This window comes from Oryctolagus cuniculus, chromosome 6, assembly GCF_964237555.1.
Source record: "Oryctolagus cuniculus chromosome 6, mOryCun1.1, whole genome shotgun sequence".
NCBI lineage: Eukaryota > Metazoa > Chordata > Mammalia > Lagomorpha > Leporidae > Oryctolagus > Oryctolagus cuniculus.
Window position 1 is genome coordinate 54,883,348 of NC_091437.1, and position 24,946 is coordinate 54,908,293.

Below are 24,946 nucleotides of genomic sequence, written 5' to 3' on the forward strand. Positions count from 1 at the left end.
GGGTATAATAAGAGAATCTGCCTCTAGAGCTCCAATGTTAATTGATTAATATATTAGGTTGAACCTTAAAAAATGGTCTTTTCTATCATGTGTGAGCTACCAGAAGGATAATTTTATATCTAAATATTTCAAAGGCATAGACCAGGGTCTGGAACCCACTACAATCATGTTGGCTGTTATTCCTACTGAAAATTACACTGAGCATATATAGTACTTGGGGTAAGGTAGGTGCCCGGTGATTGGCAGTGAGTTTGTCACATTAGATAGAAAGCGGATGACCCAGAAACACATCCTCCAGGGATGGGAGATGGGCAGGTGGAGCATAGGAGGAGGCTAAGGGCTCTGGGCTCTAACAGATCTGAGACGCTCGTGGCATTGCCCAGGTGTAAGGCAGGGCAGCGCACAGCAGCAAGAATCCACCGCACACCGGCAGCCTCCTGGAACTGGTCTTTGTCCTCTGGCCCTGGGGAAGGGAAGCAAAAATTTTCGAGACAAGTGGCTTGGAAGGTTTGGTCTCATGCTTTGCTTTAGTGCGCCTAGAAATAAGAAGGAAAGATTGGCCAGTGAGAGCCTCCCCTCCACCACCGGTGTCTCTCTTTGTTGGGTTACTGTGTGAGAGACTGGGAACCACGGAAACAAGGTGCGCCTTTGGGAACAGAAAGGCCAGCGCTGAAGGTTAGATCTGGTGTGGGTAGCGTCCACCCAAGCCTAGGCAGTAGCTGTACCACTGGTAGGACACAGCAGGACCCTGTGTGGAATAGGAGCACAGTTTTTTTTCCTTTTAAAGTTTATTATATTACTTTTAATTGACAAATAAGAATTAAAGATATTTATCACGTGCAATGTGAGGTCTTGAAATATGTACGGCTTGTGGACTAGTTGTGCAAACTTCTTTCAGGAAATATTTATTGTAATGTATCCTAAAACCTTCTAATTAACACATCATGTCTTTTATTTCATGGATTTGGGTGGGGGGAATCAGGCTAACCCAATTAGAGTTTTGAAAAGGAGGACTGATTTTAAAATGTAGTCCAGAAATAAAAGTATAGGCAGAGTTCAGATTTAGTAAAAACCATGAAGATGGCCCATCACGACTGAGCTTAGGGGAATTTTGCCAGGTGTTTAAGATTAATGGATGGATTCCTGACTCTGGCACTTGTCTATGGGCAGGTTAGTAAATCTCTCTAAGCCTCAGTTTTCTCGTGTGTAAAATGGGAATAATAACTTCTACCTCCAAAGGTGAGTTTTTGGTTATTTTGGGTGATCAGATGAGAAATGCCTTAAAAAAAAAAAAAAAAGCCAGGAATACTTCAGAAGCTGGCACAAAGTAAGAATTCAGCAGAGACTACTTAATACTATTATGATGCTGATTTCCAGCCTGGCACACTGGAAGGATGCAGTAAATTGCATTTCTTAAACACAGGTTTTTAAGTCATTCTTGCATTCAATCAATATTTCCTAAAGGTGTATTTCTAAACCTTCTGCTGGTTGCAGGGGCACACTTGAAGAGGGGAAGGAAGATTCAGTGTCAATTTCAAAGTGCTCATGGCTCAAAATTTGGGGGGAAGGTGGAAGATGGGGTAGTAATTACCACGTAAGCCGTAAATACTGTAAGAGGTGCGCACGTAACGTTTCCCAGGAACGTCCAGGTAGGAAGACAGCCTTGAACTCCATGAGACCACCTTGGTCTGGATAGGCTCTGTCCAGTGGGCACACATAGCCGTTGGGTGCTTGAACCATGTTCAGTGCCACTGAAACAGTGAATTTACAGACTTTTGATTTCAGTGTTTACCTGAAGCGATATACAATATTTTTGCCCACCAACGTTTTTTTGTTTTGGCAGAAGTACTTGTCACTTCACTGTTGAAACTTTAGCATCTGAATGAAATGAATAGGCTGTAAGTGTCAAGTGCAAGCCAGAGTTGCTACAGGGGGAAAAAAACTGTAAATTATGTTGATTCTATGTTGAACTGTGATATTCTGGATATATTGGGTTAAAAACAATATTCGGTTTAATTTTACCAAGTATGGTTTCTAGGAAATTTTAAATTTTGTATGTCTTGTATTATATTTCTGTTGGGAGCATCAGGCAAACGACATTCAGGGTAGAAAGTGACAGAACATGTGGATATTTCAGAGGCGAGGCCCAAGCTGTTACCTTGGACAATCCTTTCTCCTAGATGTGGAAAGAAGCCAAGAGGATCTGAATGAAAGGCTTCCCTGGAGCTGGGGGACAGAGTGGTCTCTAAGGTTTAGTCCTAACTATGAGACCTTGCCGGAATGAGCAACTCTGAAGGAAAAGAAAAAGAAAAAAATCTGGCCGTCTGGGGATATTGTGTGACTACAGCAAGTCTTGGTCGTTTAAGCATAAAAATAATGATCAGAAGTGCCCATCTCAGGACAGCCTTGTAAAGTTCAGTGACATCAGGTCAGTCTAGGAGGGGACACACTGAGAATCCCAAGCCTGAGCGAGCGTAGCGATGAAAACCAAGTCGGGGAACCTGACAAACATGCTCATCTTTATTTCACCCTGAATATGCGAGTCTAGGAGATCTCGCCCAGGCAGGGTTTGGGATATATTTTATAACCCTTAAAGGACTTTTTTTATTAATGTCAATTTTTGAGGGGTGCATATTCATGGGGTACAGTGTTTGATACCTGTATGCAGTGTGTAATGACCGCATCGGGGTGATTGGCATTTCCATCTCTGGAGACAGTTACCAGTTCTGTGCATTGGGAAGCTTTGAACCCTTCTAAATCTTTATGGAGTCATTCATATGTGGGTATCCCTATAGTTAGCCTGCTTTGTTATAAAACACCAAGCCTTATTCCTCTACTCAGCTGTGTTTTGGTCCCTGCTGTGTGACACCCCCATCCCTCCTCCTGCCTTCCCTTTCTCTCTCTAGTGACCCCTGTTCTCCTCTCTACCACCATGAAGTGAGCTTGTGAGCATCCACACGTGAGTGTGAACATACAGGATCTGGGCTTTTTGTGCCTGGCTTAGTTCAGTTCAGGCCCTCCAGTTCCATCCATGTTGCCACAAATGGACAGGATGTTGTCCTTTTATATGGCTGAGTAATATTCCATTGCATATATATCCCTTGTTTTCTTTTCCCATTCCTCTGTTGACAGACACCTCTGTTGATCCCTCGGCTATTGCGAATAGCCCAATGGGCCATAAACATGGGTATGTAAGTCTCTCTTTGATGTGCTGATTTCATTTCCTTTGTATGTTTACAAAGGAAGTGTACTGCTCCTGTAGCAGTCTTGCACTTAATTTACCGAAGAATCGCCACTGTTTTGCGTTCCCACCAGCAGTGTACAAGGACTGTCCTTTCTTCCCATCCTCACCAACACTTGTTTCTGTCCTTTCATTTCTGGAGACAGGGGCCCCCACCTGGGAGTGAACTGGGTTGTGCCTGGCTTGGGATCTTCCACAGAGTTCTGACGGAGGGCGGGAACATACGCCCTAAGGAGGCGGCAGGCTTGTTATAAGCTGTGTCCAATGTCTCTCTGCTGTCACTCCAATGCTTTGTCTAAGCCGAAAATGTCACAGCAGTCTGCCATGCCGCTGCCTGTTGAGAGGAGTGTGTACCTTTACCACGAAAGAAACGTGTGGGACTTGAGTGTCACATAAAACCCTTGAAATTAGCTCTATTAAGCAAATTGTCACAAACTCAAAATAATTCTAATTGTGTCATTTATCTAATTGCAGATGAAAATGTCGTTCTTTTTCATAGGCACAGATATCTTACCTTTCAAAGAGAAATCCTCCTATTTTCTTCTTCCGGATTAGCTTTCTTCTTGTTAGAACTTGACCGTGTGCAGAGGAGGCCTGTCGGAGGACTACCGCAGATCCTGGCTTCTCATTCCCTGCTACCTAATCAGGCCCTGCGAGATAGAACTCTTTTTTTAAAAAACATGATGTTTCTTTCCATCAGAATTAAGTTTTAAATGTTTCAGGTTAGCCGTATGAAATCCACTTAACTAAAAACCATTTAAGAGAAAGATCAAGCCCAATTTGCTAATACAGGATTTCTTTTTTTATTTCTGAGTTTAAAACCCTTTTGCTAACCATGTCAGAAATTAAAAATTGAAAAGGACACTGGCAGCCTCCCCGTGTGCCTAATTTGGCTTTGCTGAACAAATGACCAAGTTGAAACGAGAGCTGCAGACAGGACTGGCTCACCAGCCTTGTTTCTTCAACGCATTGCTCACTCTTGAGAAAGCACGAAGCTCACATGCAGGAGGGAACACGTTTCTATCGACCGTGCTGTGTAGTCAGACCAGATGAAAGTAGAAAGTGGGGGTGGAGGGAGGTTTAGACTCTTGTGAATGAAGTCCTACAATAGAACTCACGGTTCACAGACAATCAAGCTAATGAATTTAGGATCAGAAAGACTACAATATGTATTTTGTTGATTATTTTTATTAACCAGTCATTTTTGCTCACATCCTACCTTGCAAACAATTTCTTGTAGTAAAAATTTGAGCTGGGGGACTGGCATGGTGTAGGTTAAGCTGCCACTTTATGATTCAGTATCCCATATGGGTGCCAGTTCGAGTCCTGGCTGTTCCACTTCCGCTCCAGTTCTCTGTTAATGCTAATGTGCCTAGGAAGGCAGCAGAAGGTAGCCCAAGTGCTTGTGTCCCTGCACCCATGTGGGAGACCCAGATGAAGTGCCTGGCTCCTAGCTTAGACCTGTCTAGCCCTGGCCATTGCAGCCATTTGGGGAGTAACCCAGCAGATGGAAGATTTCTCTCTCTCTCTCTCTTTCTCTCTCACTCTGTTCAATAAATAATAAGTAAATTTTTTAAAAATTCTGTGGTGGGTGACAGGAGGAGGCTTCTCTGATGTCCCCTCATTATCCCTTCAATCAGGCATTGCATTGCATATAGCTTCAGAAGTCTCTGTCTTTATACAGACGGAAGAGGACAATAGAGAGAATACCTGAAAAAGAGTCAAAAGATCAAGTTTCAACTCCTGGTTCAGTCAGTCACTGGTGGCCATGACTTTACACAAGGCCTTTCTCTCAAGTAAGCCTAGGACAAGCATCTGTCTGCACTGCAAAAGTCCTGATCAGATGAGCTGGAGCCCATCCTGACTGGCTCTGCCAGGCTAGTGTGGTACAGAGGTTTCTCTGAAAGGGGGTGCAAATGGGAGGAAATTTCCTGGAGGAATCCCTGACACTTGTGCTGCTGTGGGATGGGTGTTGTGGTCCTGGAAGCTCGAGCCTCAGAATCTCACAGCTTGGGTTCAAATCCTGCCTCTGCCACTTCGCAGCTGCATGTTCCCTCAGCTCCCTGAGCCTCAGTTTCTCCAGCTGCAAAATGAACCATTTTGCATACAACTGGTGACAACTGTTTGGCCCAGAGCCTGGCACATGCTTCATAGACATCAGCCACAATCACCATTGCTCTACCACCCAAAGGACCCAAGACCCAACACAGAGTGGGACATGTTTGCCGAGTGCTTCCTGTGTGCCTCGCACCTTCCCGACACCTCTTCTGCCTTTCAGGTGGCTTTATGTCCCCATAAAGATTTCATTGCCAAGCAAGAAATCATGGCTGAGGGCACGTGTGTGGTTCAAAAACCAGCTGCCCAGCCTGCTTGTACTGCCAACACCATCATGCCTCCATTCCCTCCTCTGTAAATGGGCACAGCAGTGCTCACCTCTAAATTTGTCTTGAAGAATAACTGAGGTGGTGCTTACAAAGGACTAAAGACAGTGCTTGACATGGAGTCAGTATTTCTGCAGAATCGTAGCTTCTGTTATAGCTAAGGAAAGAGAAGCTCGCAGAGGTAAATTGGTTTGCCCGTAGTCATCTGCTTATGAATAGTATTGCAGAAACTGGATCCCTGATGGCGATGAGTCTGGTCTGCTTCCAGAACTCACCCCAGGGAAATGCCTTCACCTTTGAGTCCTAAGGCCTCCCCTCTGGATTTTTTGCCCAGCTTCACGCTGCCTTGTTATGGGCTCCCTGGGAGCAGTTTGTAGGGAGCCGTGCAGGATTCAGGAAGCAAATATGGACTATCTCCAGCCTGGCTTGCCACAGCCAAGAGAAGACACATGCCTTAGGAACAGGTGTGGCCAGGGCCCTCCCTGGCACCTGCCTGACCCCTGGCCACTCGTGCTTGCAGAAGCCAGTCTCTCACAGGAGACCTCTCCCTCTTTGTTCCAGCACACGTTGCACATCCACCGATCGATACGACATCTTATCCTCTAAAACATTCATAATGTCTGCTTCCTAGGATTCCAGTGGCTGCGTGCCACGCGCCACCCGTGCCGCCTTGCCTTTGTAGCTGGTAGAGTTGTGGATCTATCTACCCCTCCTTTACAGGGCTGCTGGTGGCTGTTCTTTGAAGAAGGGCAAACATTGTTTGGGTTGTCAACACTGAATGACAAGCTCAGGGGAAGAAAGATGCGATGCATTGAGGTGTATGCGTGTGGATCGTGGCCATGTGGTTGTTTTTTTTTTTTTTTTTTTTTTTTGTTATCACAAAAGCTCTTAAAATCCCAGCCCATGATTTATTTGGTGAATAAAACCTCCCGATATTATCATTCTCTAAAGGTATTTTGATCACATGGGCCCTTTCTTGGAGAAAGAAAGGCTTTTATTTTATTTCTTTCCTGGGAAAAATAGCAGCAGGAACACGGTGGTCTGGGGATGGGAAATGATACCTTGTGTGGCTGATGGCTCTAGGCATGTGTTTATCTGCATGAGGATGAGCTAGTTTGGTGGACAATGGGATGCCTGTCCAGCTGGGCGCGTTCCTGGGCTCTGCACGGGAGGAAAAGAAAGTGGCTGTGAGCGCATGTGTCTGCCTTGCGTATTGATCTGCCTGGTGATGCTGCCCGCGAGGGGGTGTCGTTAGAGGTCACCTCAGCAGACCAGACACCACAAACCCGCATCGTCAACGGCAGCCACCTGCAGTGCACCTGCAGCAGAGGGTTCACGGGGACACAGGGAGGGATGACACCAGCTCGGGAGCACCACTCATGCTGAAGCTGCAAGGAGCCTGTTGGTTTCCCCCCAGCTCAGGAATTGATTAATCTCCTACCACTTCCTCTTGCTGTACCATCCTGAGCCTGTCACAAGAATAGATTAATGCACTGGTTCTTCCGTGTGGATTCTTCTTGTCTGGAGAACACACTGCTCCCTGGTCCCAGAGCTGCCTCGTGCACCTGTCATTGTGTTCTCATGACAGACATGCAGGAGGGGATGGAAAGGGACTCGAATTAGGAAGGCAGCAGACAAAATCCCTGCTGAGAACCATTCTAGGAGCGCGGCTGGGAGATGAGAAAGTGCCTGTAGAGATGTGACTGCAGGTGCATTTCTGCAAAGCCCTCTCATTTCGAGTTGTCATGCCAGGATTCTGGGATTGTATCTACCTCTCAGCCTTCCTCTTCTCTGTAACTCCTGGGCCGTGAGCTTTGCAACCATTTTGGAAGCTGCAAGCTGGAAGTTGGACAGAGGCAAGTTAGTTTTCAGAGCATTCTTGGGAGATAGATGCACAAATCCCATTACCAGTAAAGGGATTTGTGGGCGTAACTTCCATCGGGGCTTTGAAAATTTATTCCATTCAGTGTATTGCAACCCTGTCTGGGAAAAATAAGAGAAATCACTTCACCGAGGTGGTTTGAAAGGGAGATTTTTTTTTTAAACTCTTTTAAGATTTAAATTTTTTAAACTCCTTTTAAGACTCAAGGCATTTCCAAGAATGTTATCCCTCCCGCTTTTATTTGCATCTCTTCTTTTAGGCAGAATGTAATTTTGGTACTGACAGCATTCCTCCAAAAGATGCCTCTAAGACATTGCAGTGGGGCCCTCCTCTCTGAGAAAGAAGCAACATACTGAACTGCATCCCCAAAGCATGAGAAGCAAACAAACCCGGGAGAAAATCGCCGAACACGTTGATTGTTGCCCAGCCTGACTGACTGTTGAAGTTGCCAGATTTCTTTTACATTGGCATTGCTGGGTCTTTTAAGTTAAATGGCAAACCACTTGCTTGACCCAAGGACTCATGACTGCTTACCAAGTGACATCATCCCTTCATGCACGGTCCTTTGACAATATTGAGTAATGAAATCTGTAGCCTACCTGTCCTGTTGAGTCTTGGCTAAGTGGTTGCACTTAGGAATCTCAGAGTGGGGATGCCTTCCAGGAGACCTCTGAATGGAGTCACCAGCGGGAGCACAAGGGGTTCCCGAGCTCCATGTGCCTGGGTGGCAGCCCCAGATTTCCCATTTTCCTGTCTCTGTGCTCTTGGGCAAGCCACTTCACCTCGCTAAGCCTCCATTTCCTTGTCTATGAAATGCAGAGTAAGTGCCACATTATGGAGTAACAATGATGGGAGGGGGTGAGGATCCTCCAGGGTCATCCCCTCATGCGAACAAAAGGCAAAATCCCTCCAAAGTTATCGGTTCCCACTGCCCTGCCTGCCCCATCACCTTCCTTTCCCCTTACCTGGAGAGTCCATCCCCACAAACTGCTATCTCACTCCTCATAGTTCTTTGTTCAAAAGTCACCAACCCAGATTCCATCCTTGACCGCCCTAGATCAAAGGAAAAAGCAAACAGCCTTTGCATGCCCATCTGCCACGCCCTTGGTGCTGCCCAGCGGTAACTTTGCTTTTCCCTGCTGTGTCTGGTTCTTCTCTCTCCACTAGAATGTAAGTTCCATGAGAGCAAGGATCCTGTTTTGTTGACTGCTTTCTCCCAGAGCTCAGGACACATCTGATGCACGGCGGGTGCTCAATAAATATTTGTGAATGATAAATAATGAATAAATGCCATAGTTAAAGTAATTAGCCCAATCCCTGGCACATTGTCAAAATAAATGTTAATTGCCACCATCATCGGTGAGGAGACTCATTTGCATGTGTTAATTTTCCCTGCTGATTGCAAAGGTGCCTTTACAGGTTGCCTGTTGCAAGTTCAGGGTTAGCCCTGATTATTCCACTATGGTTCCCTCCTCTCAGCAGTGGCATTTTTGGAAATGACTGCGTGTCCCACAGGAGACTTAAAGCTGGCTGGTGTGGAGGCAGGGAGACCCATCCCTGACCCTTCCTGTCCTCCCGCCTGCTCTCTGAGGCCTCTCCAAGGCTCCTGTGAATCTGGCCGCTTGCTGAGCCAGGAGACCCAGCAGGCTTGGCTCCCTCCCCCCACTCCCTAAGCTGTGCTTGGGCTGAAGTCTTCCATTTTCAAAGGGAAATCCCAATCTCCTCCCCGGGTTATGTATTGACAAGGCTGATCTTTCAAGATACCCCCTGCTCCTGGGGCCTGCTCAGCAAACACAGAGCATCTGTGGCTTCCATGTTTGCCCTCCTTGACAAGCAGGGGCTGAGCAGCTCTCTGGGAAGGATTGCTGACATATTGATTGACTCTCTTGTCAGGCTGATCCTCTGAACAGGGAAGGTTCTAAGTGGCACCCAGCAGGGCCCACACAAACCCTAATTACTATTTCACACACACTGCCCCCCCATTCCAAGCTGCCACTTTTCTGGGCCTTTAATCACCCTACCCTTGTGGCTGCTGGAGAATTCTCAGTTGCCCATAACCAACCCCGCTCCCTTTCTCTTGCTCTGGCTCCCTCTGAGTATTTCAATTAGAGCCCATCTGGCACAAAAACATAGCAACTTCAATAAGAAAACATCACCCCAGCTCCAGGTGGGTCTGGTTATTATTCTGTCTGAAATCTGCGACCTGTGTGTGGTCTCTCCATCCTGTCTTGGTTCCTTTTCAGCACTCAGGAAAGTTCTCTCCAATTAGCCAGAGGGATACTTTCAGTCTGGCTGCCTATTGTGCTTTTAGTGGCTGATTTCCCAGCCACCACCTGGATTCTATGAGCTTGTGCTTGGAGCCCTTCCCCGCCCCATCCTTGCTGACCCATGGACCCCATTTTTCCATCCGAGGGTCTCCCTGGAGCACAGCCTGTCAAATCATGATGAATTGTACATTTTGGCTGTCATTGGGAGGGAGTAACATTAGGGAGAGGGCCTCCCAAACTCATTTCACTTCTGACCCTACAATGGTGTGAACTAGACCTTCTGGGATGAGCTGCTGGAGCATTCAAGGGGGTGGGTGGAGGAGACCACAGTGTACCCATGATCTCTCATTGAGTCCAGCATTTCCATGAAATCTTGCAATGAAGAAGCAATAACTGGTACTCTAAGTCTTCTCAGCTTTCTAAGCCTGGCTTTGGGAGTAGATTGGAATTGAAGGCATTATAACATAAGGTATAAAGAGCTAATTTTTCATGTTCTTGGAAACAAACGTAATGGCTCAACTTACGTGCTGACTCTTCCTGGCCAGGTTTCCAAAAGGAATCTGACCCAACAAAGCAAAGTGATGCATGGAGATCTGTTTTATAAAAATCACATCTTCCACTCTGCTTATAAGTGAATGATGTGTCAGTCAAGGTAATCTCAGAGATGCCATTGTAACAAAGCACCGTGGACTCTCAGTGGCTCACTAGGGTAACAGCATATGTCTTCACTCGCTCTCTGTCCTGTTACTGGCCAGCCATGGCTGTGACCTGTGTCATTTTCTCTCAAGACCCAGGATGACTGTGTGATAAAGTGTGTGCTTTCAGGTCATGGGGCCATGTCTGAATTCAACAGGGTGAAGAAATATAACCCCCTCAGGGAAGCAGTGCTCATTATGGTGAGAGATCATTCATTCATCAGTTCTAGTGGGATGATCATGAGTTCTGCTGAGACCCCACTGCCCTCACAACTTTTAGGCAGATCACTGTGAAGTGTGAAGCAGGCAGTCAGCTGCCACTGTAATTCCCTTCTCATTCTGAGAGCCCGCTTTAAATCAGTGTTTCCTCAATCAATACTCTCCTCATCTTTGAAATGGCCAGTAATGAAAGTACCTACCTGAGAGTCCTGAGGTCACATCTGAAGAGTATCTACTATGGTACCTGGCCATAGCAGGAGTACAGTGGGTAGCAGGCATTGATATGCTGACAGAGGCACAATGGCCTTCTCTCTGCAGCACTGTTGTATGTCATAGTGTAATGCATTATTTTTTATTTATGTGCTTATGACAGCCTACATTCCAAGCCCCCAAATCTGCCCCCACATAAACTTTGATGGAGGACCTTCTGTGTTGAAGACACTCTGCCAGACCTTCCATGAATGGCAGGTGTCTGAGCCATTTTTCTACCTGCAAAGGGAAGCCTTCACAAAAGGAAGAGGCGGTGATGGAAACACCGAGTTCTCAACACAAGCCACAGAGCAAGTCAGTGGCAGAAGAAGAAACCAGATTCTCGTTAGTCAGGAAACTCATTTAAGTCACCGCTCCCCTGGGCCTTCGTTCTACAGGCACTTGGTCCATTCCCATAGGCCAGAAAGATTGTCACATTTCCATACTCAAGGATGAGAGAAGGAGTGACTGGTCCCGACAGGCAAACAAAACAGGAAGTACCAACAAAAGCCAATTCCAGATGACCCCCCCAAAACTAAGAGAAGGTGGTTAAACCCTTGATTTAATTCTTACTTGCTTACTTAGCATTCAACTCAACAACAGGAAATATGCCCAAACTTGAGTTTCATTTTGGTTGCTTTGCTTCTGCTGGGAGGACAGTCCTTAAGCTCAGCAGATCTGCCTCTCCTTTCTCAACTTCATTTCCCTTTCGTATTTTTCTTCTCGCTTCCGGTAGTTGTCTGGGAAGTCACTTGTGGACTCCGACCCTAACCCTTGTCACCTTGTTTGCACTTTGCTTATTTTCAGAATGCCTTTAGAAAAAGAAAAGAGAGAGAGACTATGGAGCCCAACACACAAGAAGAAGGGGCAGGAAGGAAAGGGGCAGGAACGAACAGATTCTGAGACGTCCTCTTTACGTTCAGCGAGATTAGGGAGCTGTTTGCTTGCTGCTTTCCCAAAGCTGATGGTTGCAGTCTGCTCTGCCCCTTGCAAAGACAAGATTGAGGGCTCTTGGAGGAGAGCAGCGATGACAGGAGTGTTCATGTGGGTGGGGAATTGGGGACATTGCCATCTTTGCCTGATAAGACCCGCCACTTCCCTCTGTGGATGTGAAAATCAAAGCTTTGTTAGCTCTGGGCCCCAGCTGCTCCTGCAGTACCTGTCCGTGTCTGTCTTAAAAAGAGACTGTCCTCGAAAGAACAATGTCTCAAAGTGCAGCAGCAGCTGGCTCAAGGCAAGCCTGGATAACCCAATAGTATCATCTTTTTTAAAAAAAATCATTTTAAAATAGCTAATTCCTTGGCTCCCTTCACCTGGTAATTACAAATCAGAAGCTATCGTTATCTTGAAACCTCCATGATTAGTTCTCATTTCCTGACCTCTGTACAGGGAAAATATGTCATTATTTGAGGCAATAGAATTTAGTCTCTTCAAGTAAGTGACCTACATACAACGGATAAACTGCAGGAGAAAATTAGGTGCTACTCTGACAGCAAGCGTACTGTTAATGTTCCTTAATCTTATTAGTATTTATCATCTTGAAAAGCTGCAACAGTGAGATTCACATTTCACATTGATATACAGAAGAAAACGTGTCTGAGACAGGAAGTGTGTAAAACCATGTGTGCACATGCACACACGTGCATACACGCACAAATGACACTGCCCTGCCTCAGTCTGCAGCTATCAATCTGAGCTGCATTGTTTGAAGATGGGTTTGTGACCTTAAAAGGATGCAGCCTGACTCTGAGTGGTGGTAGGCACACAGGATTAATTGCTGTGTGAACAATTTCCTAAGCATTGTTAATAGTGTTTCCTGTGGTTAATTGTTCCTCCTATCCCCACATCAAACTTGGAATCTTCCCTTGTCAACAGCCCTCTATCTCCAACAGTGCAGGAATGTAGCATCAGCCTGTGTCCAGTTGAAATGCGAGAGCCACACCTTGGCACCCTGACTGTTTGGGTGGAAGACAGGCAGAGGGGAGAGCTCCTTATTTACCTACAAATGAAGAATCTCTTAGAGAAGGACTCTGAAAGGAGACAGGTGGGGGTGGGGGCGCTGCCATTCATTCCACTCTGTAAAACCAAGAACACCAGGCTAAGGGTGTCCTGAGTTTGCTAACCTGTGCAGAGCTGGAACAGGGTGAGTGCCATGGAAGACCAGAAGTTTGGAGGCTTGACATGCTAAGACTTCTGCAGGTGTGCTTGGTTCCTTAACAAAGGAGAGCGAGAGTGAGAGCGAGAGAATAGTAATGTTTTCAGAAAAGGACTGCTTTCCACACAGAATATTTGTCCACTTCCCATGCCAACAGCTGGAAAGGAAAAATATTTTTACAGTTTGAAATAGTTTCAGAGATCAGCTTTAAAATGGGCCCGTGCGACTGCAGATAGAGCAACCACACTGGTGTTTCCTAGCAGGTGGAGTGAGATCCCCTGGTACCATTTAGGTTAAAATCAGTTGGAAATTGATCCACATTTTGCATAGTTTAGGGCAAACCATCCTTGCCAAGGCCCCAAGACTAGCAGTCTAAAAGCAGCTGCGCCCTGTGGTGAGGGATGGGTGAGAAGGCGCCGTCCCCTTGACTGTGACTCCACAGGGCCATTTTCCCAGCCGCCGAGGCGCTCTGAGGAAGGGCTGGGCTGTTTCCTCGTGCCTCTTCCACCCAGCAAATGGGATGCTGTGAGCAGCAGCACTGGAAGAGGAGAGCCAGCCCCTCAGATCTGCTCACTTTCTGTATTTAGCTAATCCCTGCGGCCTAGGGCAAGCCATTTTTGAACTGCAGCTTCCTTAAAAGGCAATCGGTTGGAAAAAGGCTCCTGGCCCTTCCCCTTGACATTTGCATTGCTGAATTATCTGTTCATATTTTCATTACTTTGTCTCTCCTGCAGCAATGCATCTGCTCGGACTCAATTGGCAACTGCAGCCGGCAGATGGACACACCTTTAACAATGGGATAAGGACCGGCTTACCAGGAAACGATGATGTGGCAACAATGCCATCTGGAGGCAAAGGTGAGGTTACAGCTGCTGCTTGCCCTCCTGAGGTCAGGAAAATTCAGAGCTCTCGCCAGGTGGTACAGGTCTTCTAATCCAAATCTTGGAAAGTCTGCAGAAAGGAAAAAAGAAGGGGGGGAAAACCATTGCCTTTCATAGGTGCCCCCATTAAAAGCTGTTTGCTGTTCCTGTCTGTTAGCTGTGTTTGGCTGGAGTCGCTCGGAGCTGGCAAACTGCCTGCTTAGAGCAATGTGCCTACCTATGCTATCTACAGCGGCTGGCACCAGCTAGAGCTGCTTGAATGCATCCCAAAGCCTGGGCAGAAGCAGCAGCCACAGCAGCAGCCGCAGCAGCAGCTGGAGAAAGTCCTGCCTAATCAGAAGGCAGAGCGCAGCAGACAGCACATGCCACTAGACTGGGTCCCTCTCCCCCAGGAGAGACGCAGCCTCCCCCCGGGGAGGAAGCACGCCTGGCTTGGCCTGAAAGAGACAGCTCTGAGCTGTTCTGCCTTTGGGGGGAGAACAGAAAGGAGTTTTGACAACTTGGCAACAAAGCTTCTCTTCTCAGAACAGTGAAGGAGACAATAGAAATGTTTATGGAAGCAGTCAGGCAACTGTATTCTTGCAGGGGAAAAAAAATTAGGTGCTAACAATGTGTTAAGAGAGAGGAGAGAAAACAGAACCTTGGGGAGATGGGGACTGGAGCAATTAAAAGACAAGAGCAGCCAATAGCACCATTAGCCTGGCTGGCACGTGGAGGGGTGTGCCTCTTTCAGGCAGGAGAGAGGGAGAAAGGGAGAGAGGGAGAGAGGGAGAGTGATTGGGTGGAGGGCTTTTTCCAGTCACGGTGTTTTCAGCTCTGCCTCTTTGCAGGTATAGTCAGTTTACCCCCACCTTTCTTAAATGCCTCACAGGGAAATTTCAGAGAACAATGAAGTAGCATTTGTTAGGCACCTACCTTGCACCAAGCTTAGCATTGCTTAACTTCAACAACTCTGCAGGGAAAAAAACTCTTTCCGAGAACTAAGATCTAGAATGTTCTAGAAGTAGAACCCACATCAAGCAAGTACACAGGTACAAACCTGAATTTAGATCTGTGCCCTATGCAACTTGCAGCAGGACATGGGTGCTTTCCTTAGATCAGTCATTTTCCAGAGAGAAGACTTCAGAATTCCTTTGCTCTCTCAGCGTGTCCATTAGCCATCCTGAGATGCTAATGTGCTTAGATGATTCTCCCAGAGCTGTCCTAATGCTTCAAGTATGACTTCTCTTTCTTTTTATCTAAGTCTTTAAGAATCGCTCTACTCATCTATCATAATCATAACACTAAATTACCTCTAAGTAAGCATGAAAAAGTTTCATCTGTAGATGAAATGATATGCTTTCCATTATCGGCTAGACCTAAAAATGAAAAGTGTGTTTTGCCTTGACTGACCAGGTTCTGCTTTAACTAACCAAAAATGTCCAGACCTCAATCTGTTGGGCTCAGATTTGAAATTTGTCCACCTGTGGTACTTGACACCACGCTGTCTTGCCTGAATGATTTTGCTCCCCAGACAACACGGGGTAGTGTCTGGAGAATCGTTTGATTGTCACAATACGTGGTGTTGCAACTGGCATCCAGTGCATGGGGGCCAAGGATGCGGTTCCACCACCCACAGTATACAAGACAGCCCTCTACAGTGAAGACTTCTGTCTACCAATATGTCGGTTGTGCTGACCTCAGAAACTTTAGGGAGTCTCTGTTATGCTTTATCTGTTAACATCTGCAAGTCAGCACCACCACTCTCTCAGAACACAGAATACACATTTGAATGTGAATGGGTATAGTCTGCCATCCGCCTTAGCGATGTGTTCTGTGTGAGGCTGTGTACACATTCTAGAGCTAGATTCAAGTGCTTTGAAGTCGTGTCCTTCACATATGGGAATCGCTGATCTGTGCTGGCCTCCATAAATTAAAATCAGCTGCTCACCTCAAGTGAGCATCAGCATGGTTTCCAACCCCCACATCCCTTCACCAGCCCACACCAGCTCGGCTAGAATGCAGAAGAAAACTCCTGGCAGAGAGTAAGTCCCAGAAGAAGAAACACTTTCCACTGTGGCTTGAGAAGAATCTGAATTCTTCCCTTCGTGTGCCACAGGCCTTCAAAAATACTGCGTAAGTCATATAATATCACCATTTTTTGAATATTTTCCAAATGAGTTATGAGACACAAAATGTTGGCCAAATCATTATCCAATCAATCTTTTCAGAAGCTTGAATGTGAACTAAAACTCAAAACACCTCCTTAATGAACACCAAAGCAGTAGTCTTCTGATGACTCAAGATGTACCTCTTGTTGTTTTAAAAGTTTGGCTCATAAAGTCATGAGAAAGACTTTATTTTTCTCATGCACACCCAACTCATTTAGGTAAAGTGACCTTAGGTCTGAATTTCTTTACCCAGTGACCTCCTTCCTCCCCACTCCCCAATTCTATACATTTAGATAACCTGAATCAATCCCAATCGACTAGTTTTCCAGTGTTTCAAAGAGACAATCAAGATATATTGGCAATAAGTTAATTAAATAACACCCCCTCCATTTTTTTGTGGTATAGGATAATCCTTCACTCCGATAATGTTTTAATCAAGATACACCACACATTGCCAGGAAGGTTAATCTTATTAAGCAATTACTGGGTGAGTAGCCAGCAGGAGCAAATTAAAATGTAAGCAAAACACGGGCATGTGAGTCCCATGTAAGATGGCACATCAATAGAGATTTCATTACTGGTCTTTAGGAGTGTTTACTCTCTTCAGGTTTGGAAACGAATCTAATAGACAGGGCAGCCTACCCTCTTGGATATGTTAGTGGAAACGAAGCCCTTGATTAATTAGTTGGGAGAGTATGTTCTGTGGGCTTTGTCTTCCTTCCCTTTTCCATTTGTTGCTGTTCTTGGTTTATTTTTCCTCCCCTCTCTTTCAATTAAACCTGAATGTATGTGGATGTTAGTTGGGTTTCCCATCAAGAGGAGGGCACACAGAGCCTGCCAGAATCGTTCACCGTCTTGCGTGTATTTCTATATTAAAAGGAATGAACTCATACATCTTCATTACAAGGGCACGGGTGCTTTTTCTATAGATCTGGGATTAGATAAGCCTGGAACACAAAGATTCAATACAGTATTCTGACCTGGTCAGATAACATAAGGGAATCCATGTTGATTGGCTAGGCCCAGAGGCCAGAGAGACAGAAGTGTGCAGAGGGCACATCACACATACCCCACTGGTGTGCTGATTTCAAGAAAGAATAAACTCCCAAGGCACATTTCATGGATCATTTTCAAAATCTATCACTAATTTTAAATTCAAGATGTCCTCTGTATCAGGGGTCAGCAAACTCTATCTGGGGGCCACCTCTGTCCAGCAGCCTGTTACTGTAAATAAAGTTTTATTGGAGCCCAGCCAGACCCATTCACTTACTGTCTTTGGCTGCTTTTGCGTGGCCGGGGCAGAGTTGATGAGGTTCCACAAAGGCCAAGCAACCCACAGAGCTTGCACTATTTACTATGTTCCCCTTCACCAAAAGCAAAGATTAATGACTGCTCTCTTTCATTTCCAAACCCTATTTCTACTTTTCTAGAGCTTTTCCTATAACAAAACATATTGCAGGCAAGCGGAGCGAGGAGACCAGACTCCCAAAATGTTAGCTTTTCCTTCTGGACCAAGTACCAGTCATCATATATTCTCATTGGTGTTGCACAGAAGTATTTTGTGTCACATGGGATCCTGGAGCTCCATCACTTAGCATCCCTTGTGATCTTAGGCAAGTCATGGATCGCCATTCCGCCCCTAGCTCCTCATCTGTGAGATGGTTCTCCCAACATAAATGAAATAAGCCCTGGGAAACATTGCTTGTGATGGCAGGCACTTCATAAGCCAGCCAGGAATCTTGGTTACTGTCACTGATGTCATCACCCCAGCCTTCAGTGGGTCCATTGACAAATCTCCATGGGCTGCCTTGTCTGTCCTTTGAGGTGCTGTGTTTTCCAAAAGCTAAGAAGTTGTGAGCATGTCAGGATGCACAACTATACACTGGATGTTTTCTTTTATCTTCTGAGAGTTACAACAAGCCCCAGGTGAGGATCGCTCCCTGCACATTTGCTGGCTGAGGTCAGTGGGCAGCAGGACTTGGCAGTGCAGAGGGCCCACTTCTAGAACAAGTTGGCCTGCTCCCCGCAGCATTATTTGTGTCACTGCAGCTTGAGTCCCATCACTGCCAGCCTGTCTGTTTTAAGTCCTACCATTCTCGGTTTATAACTCAGCTGTAAACATTTATTTGTGCCTGGAGCACATTTCTTTCCTACCCTTTGAAAAAAAAATCAGAATTTCCAGATGGTATGCAAGTTGGGAAAAAATGGCAAAGACTGTTATTCTGTTTAGAAACATGTTTTTCTACACTTGCCCTTTCAGCAAAAACTTCATAATGATTCTGACTGGTTGGCTTAATGCATGGTACTAGGAGCCAGATTAGCAGGGAGGTTGGTAATTCCTCCTCTGGCTCCCGTCAGTCAGCCTCTTCATGAACACAGCCTGGGGTTTCCAAATGATCTCTCCCTACATGGGGGCTTTTCCAGCGTCAGTGAAGTTCCCACAAGAACCAGGGGTCATTATATTGGAGTCAAACATCACATGACTGCAAATCTACTGGCAAACACAGCAACAGCCCATGTGCAGACACAACACCTCCCCACATTTTGGAAGCCATGTTTTTCTTCTGTTGTTTGTTACAGATGTGTGCCCGTTAAGTGCATCCACCATGATGGTAGGTTTCCACTTCTGCCTACAGCCCACAACACTGCACTAAGTTGCATGGTTCCTGTTGTACACTGTATCAACGTATCTTGACGTGGGGTTTAATAATGAAGCACAGTTTCCCTCTGTACAGTATTCTCCTTGCCCTCATTTCCCTTTCAGAGTTGACTTGCACACCCAGATAGGTTCTGTTTGCTGTCTGCCTGCACACCTATGTGTATCCCATCTACCTTGCACAGGGTCTGAAATGCAGCCGCTAATCATAGTGGTTAGATGCACGGGTTTCATGGACAACCAGATAAGGCTGCCAGCTCCACTGCTGAAGAGATGTATGACCTTGAGCCAGTCACTTCCCAAACTTCCATGAACCTTGGTTTTCTTATCTGATAGTTGGGGGGAAACCATAAGGGTATTAAAACAGTGAGAACCACTCAGAAATGTTCTCTGTTAATAATACTAATAAACTTAATGATGTATTCCTGTAGAACCAAGTTCAGAGGTTGGAATATTTGTTAATACTCTGACTGGCAAAGGGTTGACCATTTTTACCTAAGACAGCAAGCTGAATTTTCAAGAGATAGAAAGGCCACATAGAATCCCAATAGTTGAAAGATTTCTTCAAAGTCATTAATGCTGGGTGATACTGTGGCTCTCATCTCAGAAGCAGTGGCTCTCAGGATGGAAACCTATTCCTGGGGAATAGCCAAGCCACAGCAGGTGAAGGCTGATGAGCTGCTGGTGTCTCAGGCCAGCAATATTTTTGAGCAATGGAGCTAAGTATTTTAGGAAAATCTTTTCACTTACCTGTTGGTTAAATGAAACCCTAAGATGGTTGTGCTGATTCCCACATAGGTGGAAATGAAGTGTAATGACTGAAGCAATATTCTGAATTCAACTTTATTTGCAGTAGATAAAAACATGAGAGGCAGAGTCATCTGCAAGGCAGATGGATACGGAGGTGCCTCCGCAGTCCCGTTAAGTTAGGACATATTAACGTGAAGCTTCATTTCCCTGGTATGACTGTGAGTCCGTTCCCTTTATCGCTTGTTTGGGGAATAGTTTCGCTGTTTCCGTAAATGAATTATGGCAACATTTTCTGAAATGATTAGCTCCTAATGTGGCTATGGAAGGCTGTCGTTTTGCTCGACATCAGTCTTATTTAACTGGTTGAAATTTTAGGTACATGTTTGAGAAATAGGCAATCGCTTCACATTTACATGGGCAATCTTCCGTGGAGTGATAGAGCTGGGCGATCCTGTGAAATTGATCATTAGAATCCTGCCTCCAAAGCCCCAGAAATCTCATCTTGAAGCTACAGATGAACTAGCCAGAGCCATCCTATCTGAAACATCTGTTTCTTGGGGCTGCACCTCCACTCTTCATTGTGAGAACACAGAAAAGTTTGGCAGGAAGTCCCAGGTCAGTGACACAGGGCCTGGGCTTGGCTCTGCGTGGTCAGGTCACCAGGCTTAGTCAGAACCCAGAACCCAAGGATACAGGCCAGTCACTCACAGAATAATTACAGGATGCTGCTTGATGCCTCTTCTCCTGATCGTCCCAGATCAGTCCCAAGCCAAGTCCACAGAACCCTGGGCTGAAGACTGCCTGGACAAGGGATGCTGGGAATATGGCATGCACCACAACTCTGCTGCTTGCTGGTACTGTGAGTACCACTGTGGATGCTCTATAAACGTTTATTACAATAAAGTGAGAAGCAATGCCCACCCAGCTTCCGACATTCTTTGGTCATTGTTAAGTAAGTCCGATCTCAACGTTCTTGTCTTAAGCAGCCTTCGCAGAGTTGCCCACACGAGAAGCAGCCGGAGCACACAGCACCAGCTATTTGGAAGGGATGGACTTGTGAAATTGTTTTCTGTGGCTCTCACAACTTACTACTTATGACCTGCGAGCTGCCCTTCCCAGTCTACAGATGCAATGACCACTCACAGTATATTGATTTCAGCAGCTCTGCCAAATGACTGTTGATGAAGGCCCTCTCTCATTAATTGTGCCTACACTAGACAAGCTTTATTTGCAATTAGAACACTGCGAATATATCCTTCAAATCTGGGATAAGTCATTACTGCTGATTTAAGGTAGCATTACTGCTGAACAGGATGTAAAGATGTAGAAGTACTACAAGACAGGTTCTATATAGGTTACTTGATTGAATCCTCAAAGGTACTCCCATTATATAAGTGACAATCTCAGAGAGGGATAGTGATCAGGCCAGAGGCACACAGCTGGTAGTGACCAGAGCTGGGATTCAGACCCAGGGCTGACCAGCTCCACTGGGCCACCCTGCCTCCTTGAGATCTCTGAACTTCTCAGTATGAGAATGCCCACCTGATATGTCAAGATAGAAATTCTGATTACTCTATTTCCTTGCTTTCTATCTCTCAAAAGTGTCCTGTTAGAGACTAGCTGGGTTAATGATCTTAGAACCCCTTGCAGAGCCGGGGAAAGTCCAGGGTCAAGCTCTAATTCATGGACTTAAGACTGGATTCAATGCTTCTTTCTTGAGCTTACAGAACAGCACAGACTTGTACTCCTGGGTGCCAGTCCAGGAAACTGACCCCCAGAGACAGTCACAGAGGTGCTTCCCTCCATGGTACTACAGTAGTTTACCAAATCAGTCTTTGCTTTTCATCTCTTTGGAGGCAGTCAGTGTGCAACACTCATCTGTTTCTCATTGTTTTTAAAATTGCAAATGTTGGAGCTGGCACTGTGGCGCCTCCTCCTGCGGCACTGGCATCCCATATGGGTGCCGGGTTCTATTCCCCGGCTGCTCCTCTTCCAGTCCAGATCTCTGCTGTGGCCTGGGCAGGCAGTGGAGGATGGCCCAGGTCCTTGGGCACCTGCACCAGCATGGGAGACCAGGAAGAAGTACTTGGCTCCTGGCTTCAGATTGGTGTAGCTCCAGCCATGGCGACCATTTGGGGGGTGAACCAATGGAAGGAAGAACTTTGTCTCTGTCTCTCTCTCTCACTGTCTAACTCTGTCAAAAATTTTTTTTTTAAATTTTTTTTTAAATTGCAAATGTTGTGATTTTCATTTTCAAGCCTTTTTCAAATTTCATAGAAAATATATTTTTTTCTTTCACCATAAAGAGTATTAGTGTAACAATTGGCAGGTTTCGATGAGATCTGTAGATGAAATATCTTGTCATATCAAGTGTTAAATTTTTGATTTTGAAACCTGTACTGTGGTTCAGAAATTAATGTCTTTGCTTTGTAGAAAGAAGTGGTTACAGGTAGGGGAGGATCCTGTCTGTAACTTACTGTCAGTTTTCCAGGAGGAAAAAAAGTGTGTGCACATGCACACGCATGAGGGTACTGCTGTCACCCAGTTGTCACTCTCCCAATGCCTCGTCTTGGCTGAGGCAGAGGCTGGGGTAGTGCTGGTAAGTTGAGTTCTCCCATGTGGGTGGTAGGAACTCGATCCCAGGAGTCATGACGGCTGCATCCCAGAGTCTGCACTGGCAGGAAGCTGGGGTGAGGAGCTGGAGCCAGGAGTCGAAGCGAGGTACTCTGACAAGGGACACAGGCACCTTAAATACTGGGCCAACCACCTGCTTAATAAGTTTGTCTAGATGTAAAAAAGATTTGAAATCCATGTATAGATTTTTTTAACATTTTCCATGTGCTCTTGAAGACCCCTCAAATATGAGTCCATAAAAATAAGGGGGTGGGGGTGGGTAGTGAACACTGCAAAATGTGATTCAGTTGCACAGTTTGAGAATGTAATTGGAAAGCAGTCACTATTATATATTTTTTAAAGATTTATTTATTTGAAAGTCAAAGTTACATAGAGAAAGGAGAGGCATGAGAAATAGAGAGGCAGAGAGAGAGAGGTCTTCCATCCGATGGTTCACTCCCCAGTTGGTCGGAAAGCAGTCACTATTTTAAAGTATCGACATCTTATGTCAAGGTGGGGGGGCAGCGTTATGGTACAGTAGGTTAAGCTGCTGCTTACCATGCTGGCATCCCATATCAGAGTGCCTGGTCAAGTCCTGGCTGCTCCCCATCTGATCCAGCTTCCTGCTAAGTGCACCTGGGATGGCAGCAGAAAATGGCCCAAGTGCCTGAGCCCCTGCCACTCATGTGGGAGACCTGGATCGAGTTCCTGGCTTCTCACTTCAGCCTGGCTCAGCCCTGGATGTTATGGCCATATGGGAAATGAACCAGCAGATTGAAGAGACATTGCTCTCTCGCTCACACTCTCTCTCTCTCACTTCTCTCTCTCACTCTCACTCTTTCTCTCTTAAAAGCAAAGTCACCTGTGATAAACTCATTCTAAAGGCTTTCTGATAACCCCTCTTCCTGGCCATTCCCAACGTGCACATCCACACATCCTTTGTAGCACAAGCCCAGAGACAACACTCTCACCCCAGTAGACCAGAGTGGAATGCCACTGAAGACTTCTTTAGGTCCAAAGGACCTTGAGACCTGGAGAGCTAGACCCAGTGTATTATAGCTGCTCAGTAAGAAGCATGAGCATCGATCAACAGAATGGTTTATTTACACCTGTTCCTTCCAGAGAGATTCAAGGTCATTATATAATATGGCCAGGACCATGATTCTTGGTTTGTTTTGTTTTGCTTTGCTTTTTAAGGCAGAGTGACAGAGAGGGGAGACAAAGAGAGATCTTTGATCTGCTGGTTCACTCCTCAAATGGTCACAACATCCAGCGCTGAGCTAGTCCAAAGCCAGGAACTTGGAACTCCATTCAGATCTCCTATGTGTGTGGCAGGGGCCAAAGCACTTTCACCATCTTCTGCTGTTTTCCCAGACACATTAGCAGAGAGTTGGGTCAGACGGGAAGCAGCTGGCTCTCAGATGTGGGCGCTCTGACATGGGATGTTGGCATCACAAGCAACACCTTAACCCACAGTGCTACCACACTGAGCACTGAGCTCCTGCCTCTTAGTTCTTAATCTAAGGACCTTTCCACTGTTTTCTATCTGTCTTGGGTGTTTTGTTTATAAGATTTTATGCAAAAGGAAGATTTAAAGTTCACCTGCGACTCTTCAAAATGATCCACAAGGAAAGTTTCTGGCTTTGACTTGGTCCAGCCACAGCTGTTGCAGCCATTTGGGGAATGAGAGAGATCCTCTGTCTCTCTTTGAAATAAACAAACAAACAATAAAAAAAAATGGAAATTCTAATAGAAAGTTTCTTTAAGCAGCAAATACCAGGGGACAAGCATTTGGTGCAGCCGTTAAGTTACACTTGGGACACCTGTATCCCATATCTGAGTGCCTGGGTTCCAGTCCCAGCTCCACTTCAGATTGCAGTTTGCAGGTGCCAGCTAATGTACCTCCTAGGAGACAGCAAATGATGGCTCAAGTAGTTGTCCTGCCATTGACGTGGGAGACCTGGGTTGAGTTCCTTGCTCCCAGCTTAGGCCTGACCCACTCATGGCTGTTGTAGGCCCTTGAGGAATGATCCAGCTTGCTCATGGCAGCTGGCTCTTTCTCTCTCCCCTTTTTTTCAATCTTTCAGATAAAATCAATAAAAAGATTATATGTAAATAGTAAATTCCACAAAAAGCCTTTACAGAAAGTAATTTTATTTTTAAAAGTTTCTGTTTACATGCATATTTCAAAGTAAATCTTTTTGTAAATATTTATGTGTGCATTAATTTACTTATTTTAGAGGCAGAGAGACAGATAACAGACTGCCCATCCACTAGTTCACTAGAACCAAAGCTGGCAGCCAGGAGCGCATTCCAGGTCTCCCACATGGGTAGCGGGAACCCAGTTGCTTGAGCCATCACCTCTGCCTCCCAGGGTCCACATTATCAAGAAGCTGGAGTCAGGAGCCAGAGCTGGTTACTGAAACTAGATCCTCTGATTTGGGATGCGTGAGACTTAACCTGCACCTTAATCACGAGGCCAAAAACCCACCCTCCAAACAGATCTTGGTTAAGGCTCTCATTTCACCCCATAATCACAGGGGTTTGGTTAAAATTACCCACCAGACAGAATTTCTCCAATTCAGCAAGCATGCACAGATCCCCGTGAATCACCAAGCACAGAGCATAGGAGCTCAGAGAGCGATCTGCACCTGTGCCTGGCTGCAGGGATCACAGGGCTGTGAGAGGCGCTCCGCAAGGTGGGCAGAATCAGCCGTGGTGCCTAGCAAAGCCGCTGCAGGCCATAGAGCTAAGTGCAAAGGCTCTGAAGATGCAAACATAGGGAAAGAACATTTTTCTCACCCAGG

At 45.9% G+C, this 24,946-nt stretch overlaps 1 protein-coding gene across 22 annotated transcripts in view; it reads left to right on the plus strand.

Moving 5' to 3' along the window:
- TENM2 (teneurin transmembrane protein 2) overlaps positions 1-24,946 on the plus strand; it is a 1,294,348-nt gene that overhangs the window by 1,079,498 nt on the left and 189,904 nt on the right. For 19 of the 22 annotated variants that reach the window (XM_051844425.2, XM_051844426.2, XM_051844423.2 and 16 more), the window contains one exon: positions 13,824-13,946. The exons of the other annotated variants lie outside the window; for them this stretch is intronic. In XM_051844425.2, coding sequence (XP_051700385.1) covers positions 13,824-13,946 — 123 coding nt within the window. The remainder of the gene's footprint in view (positions 1-13,823; positions 13,947-24,946) is intronic. 22 annotated transcript variants of the gene reach the window in all.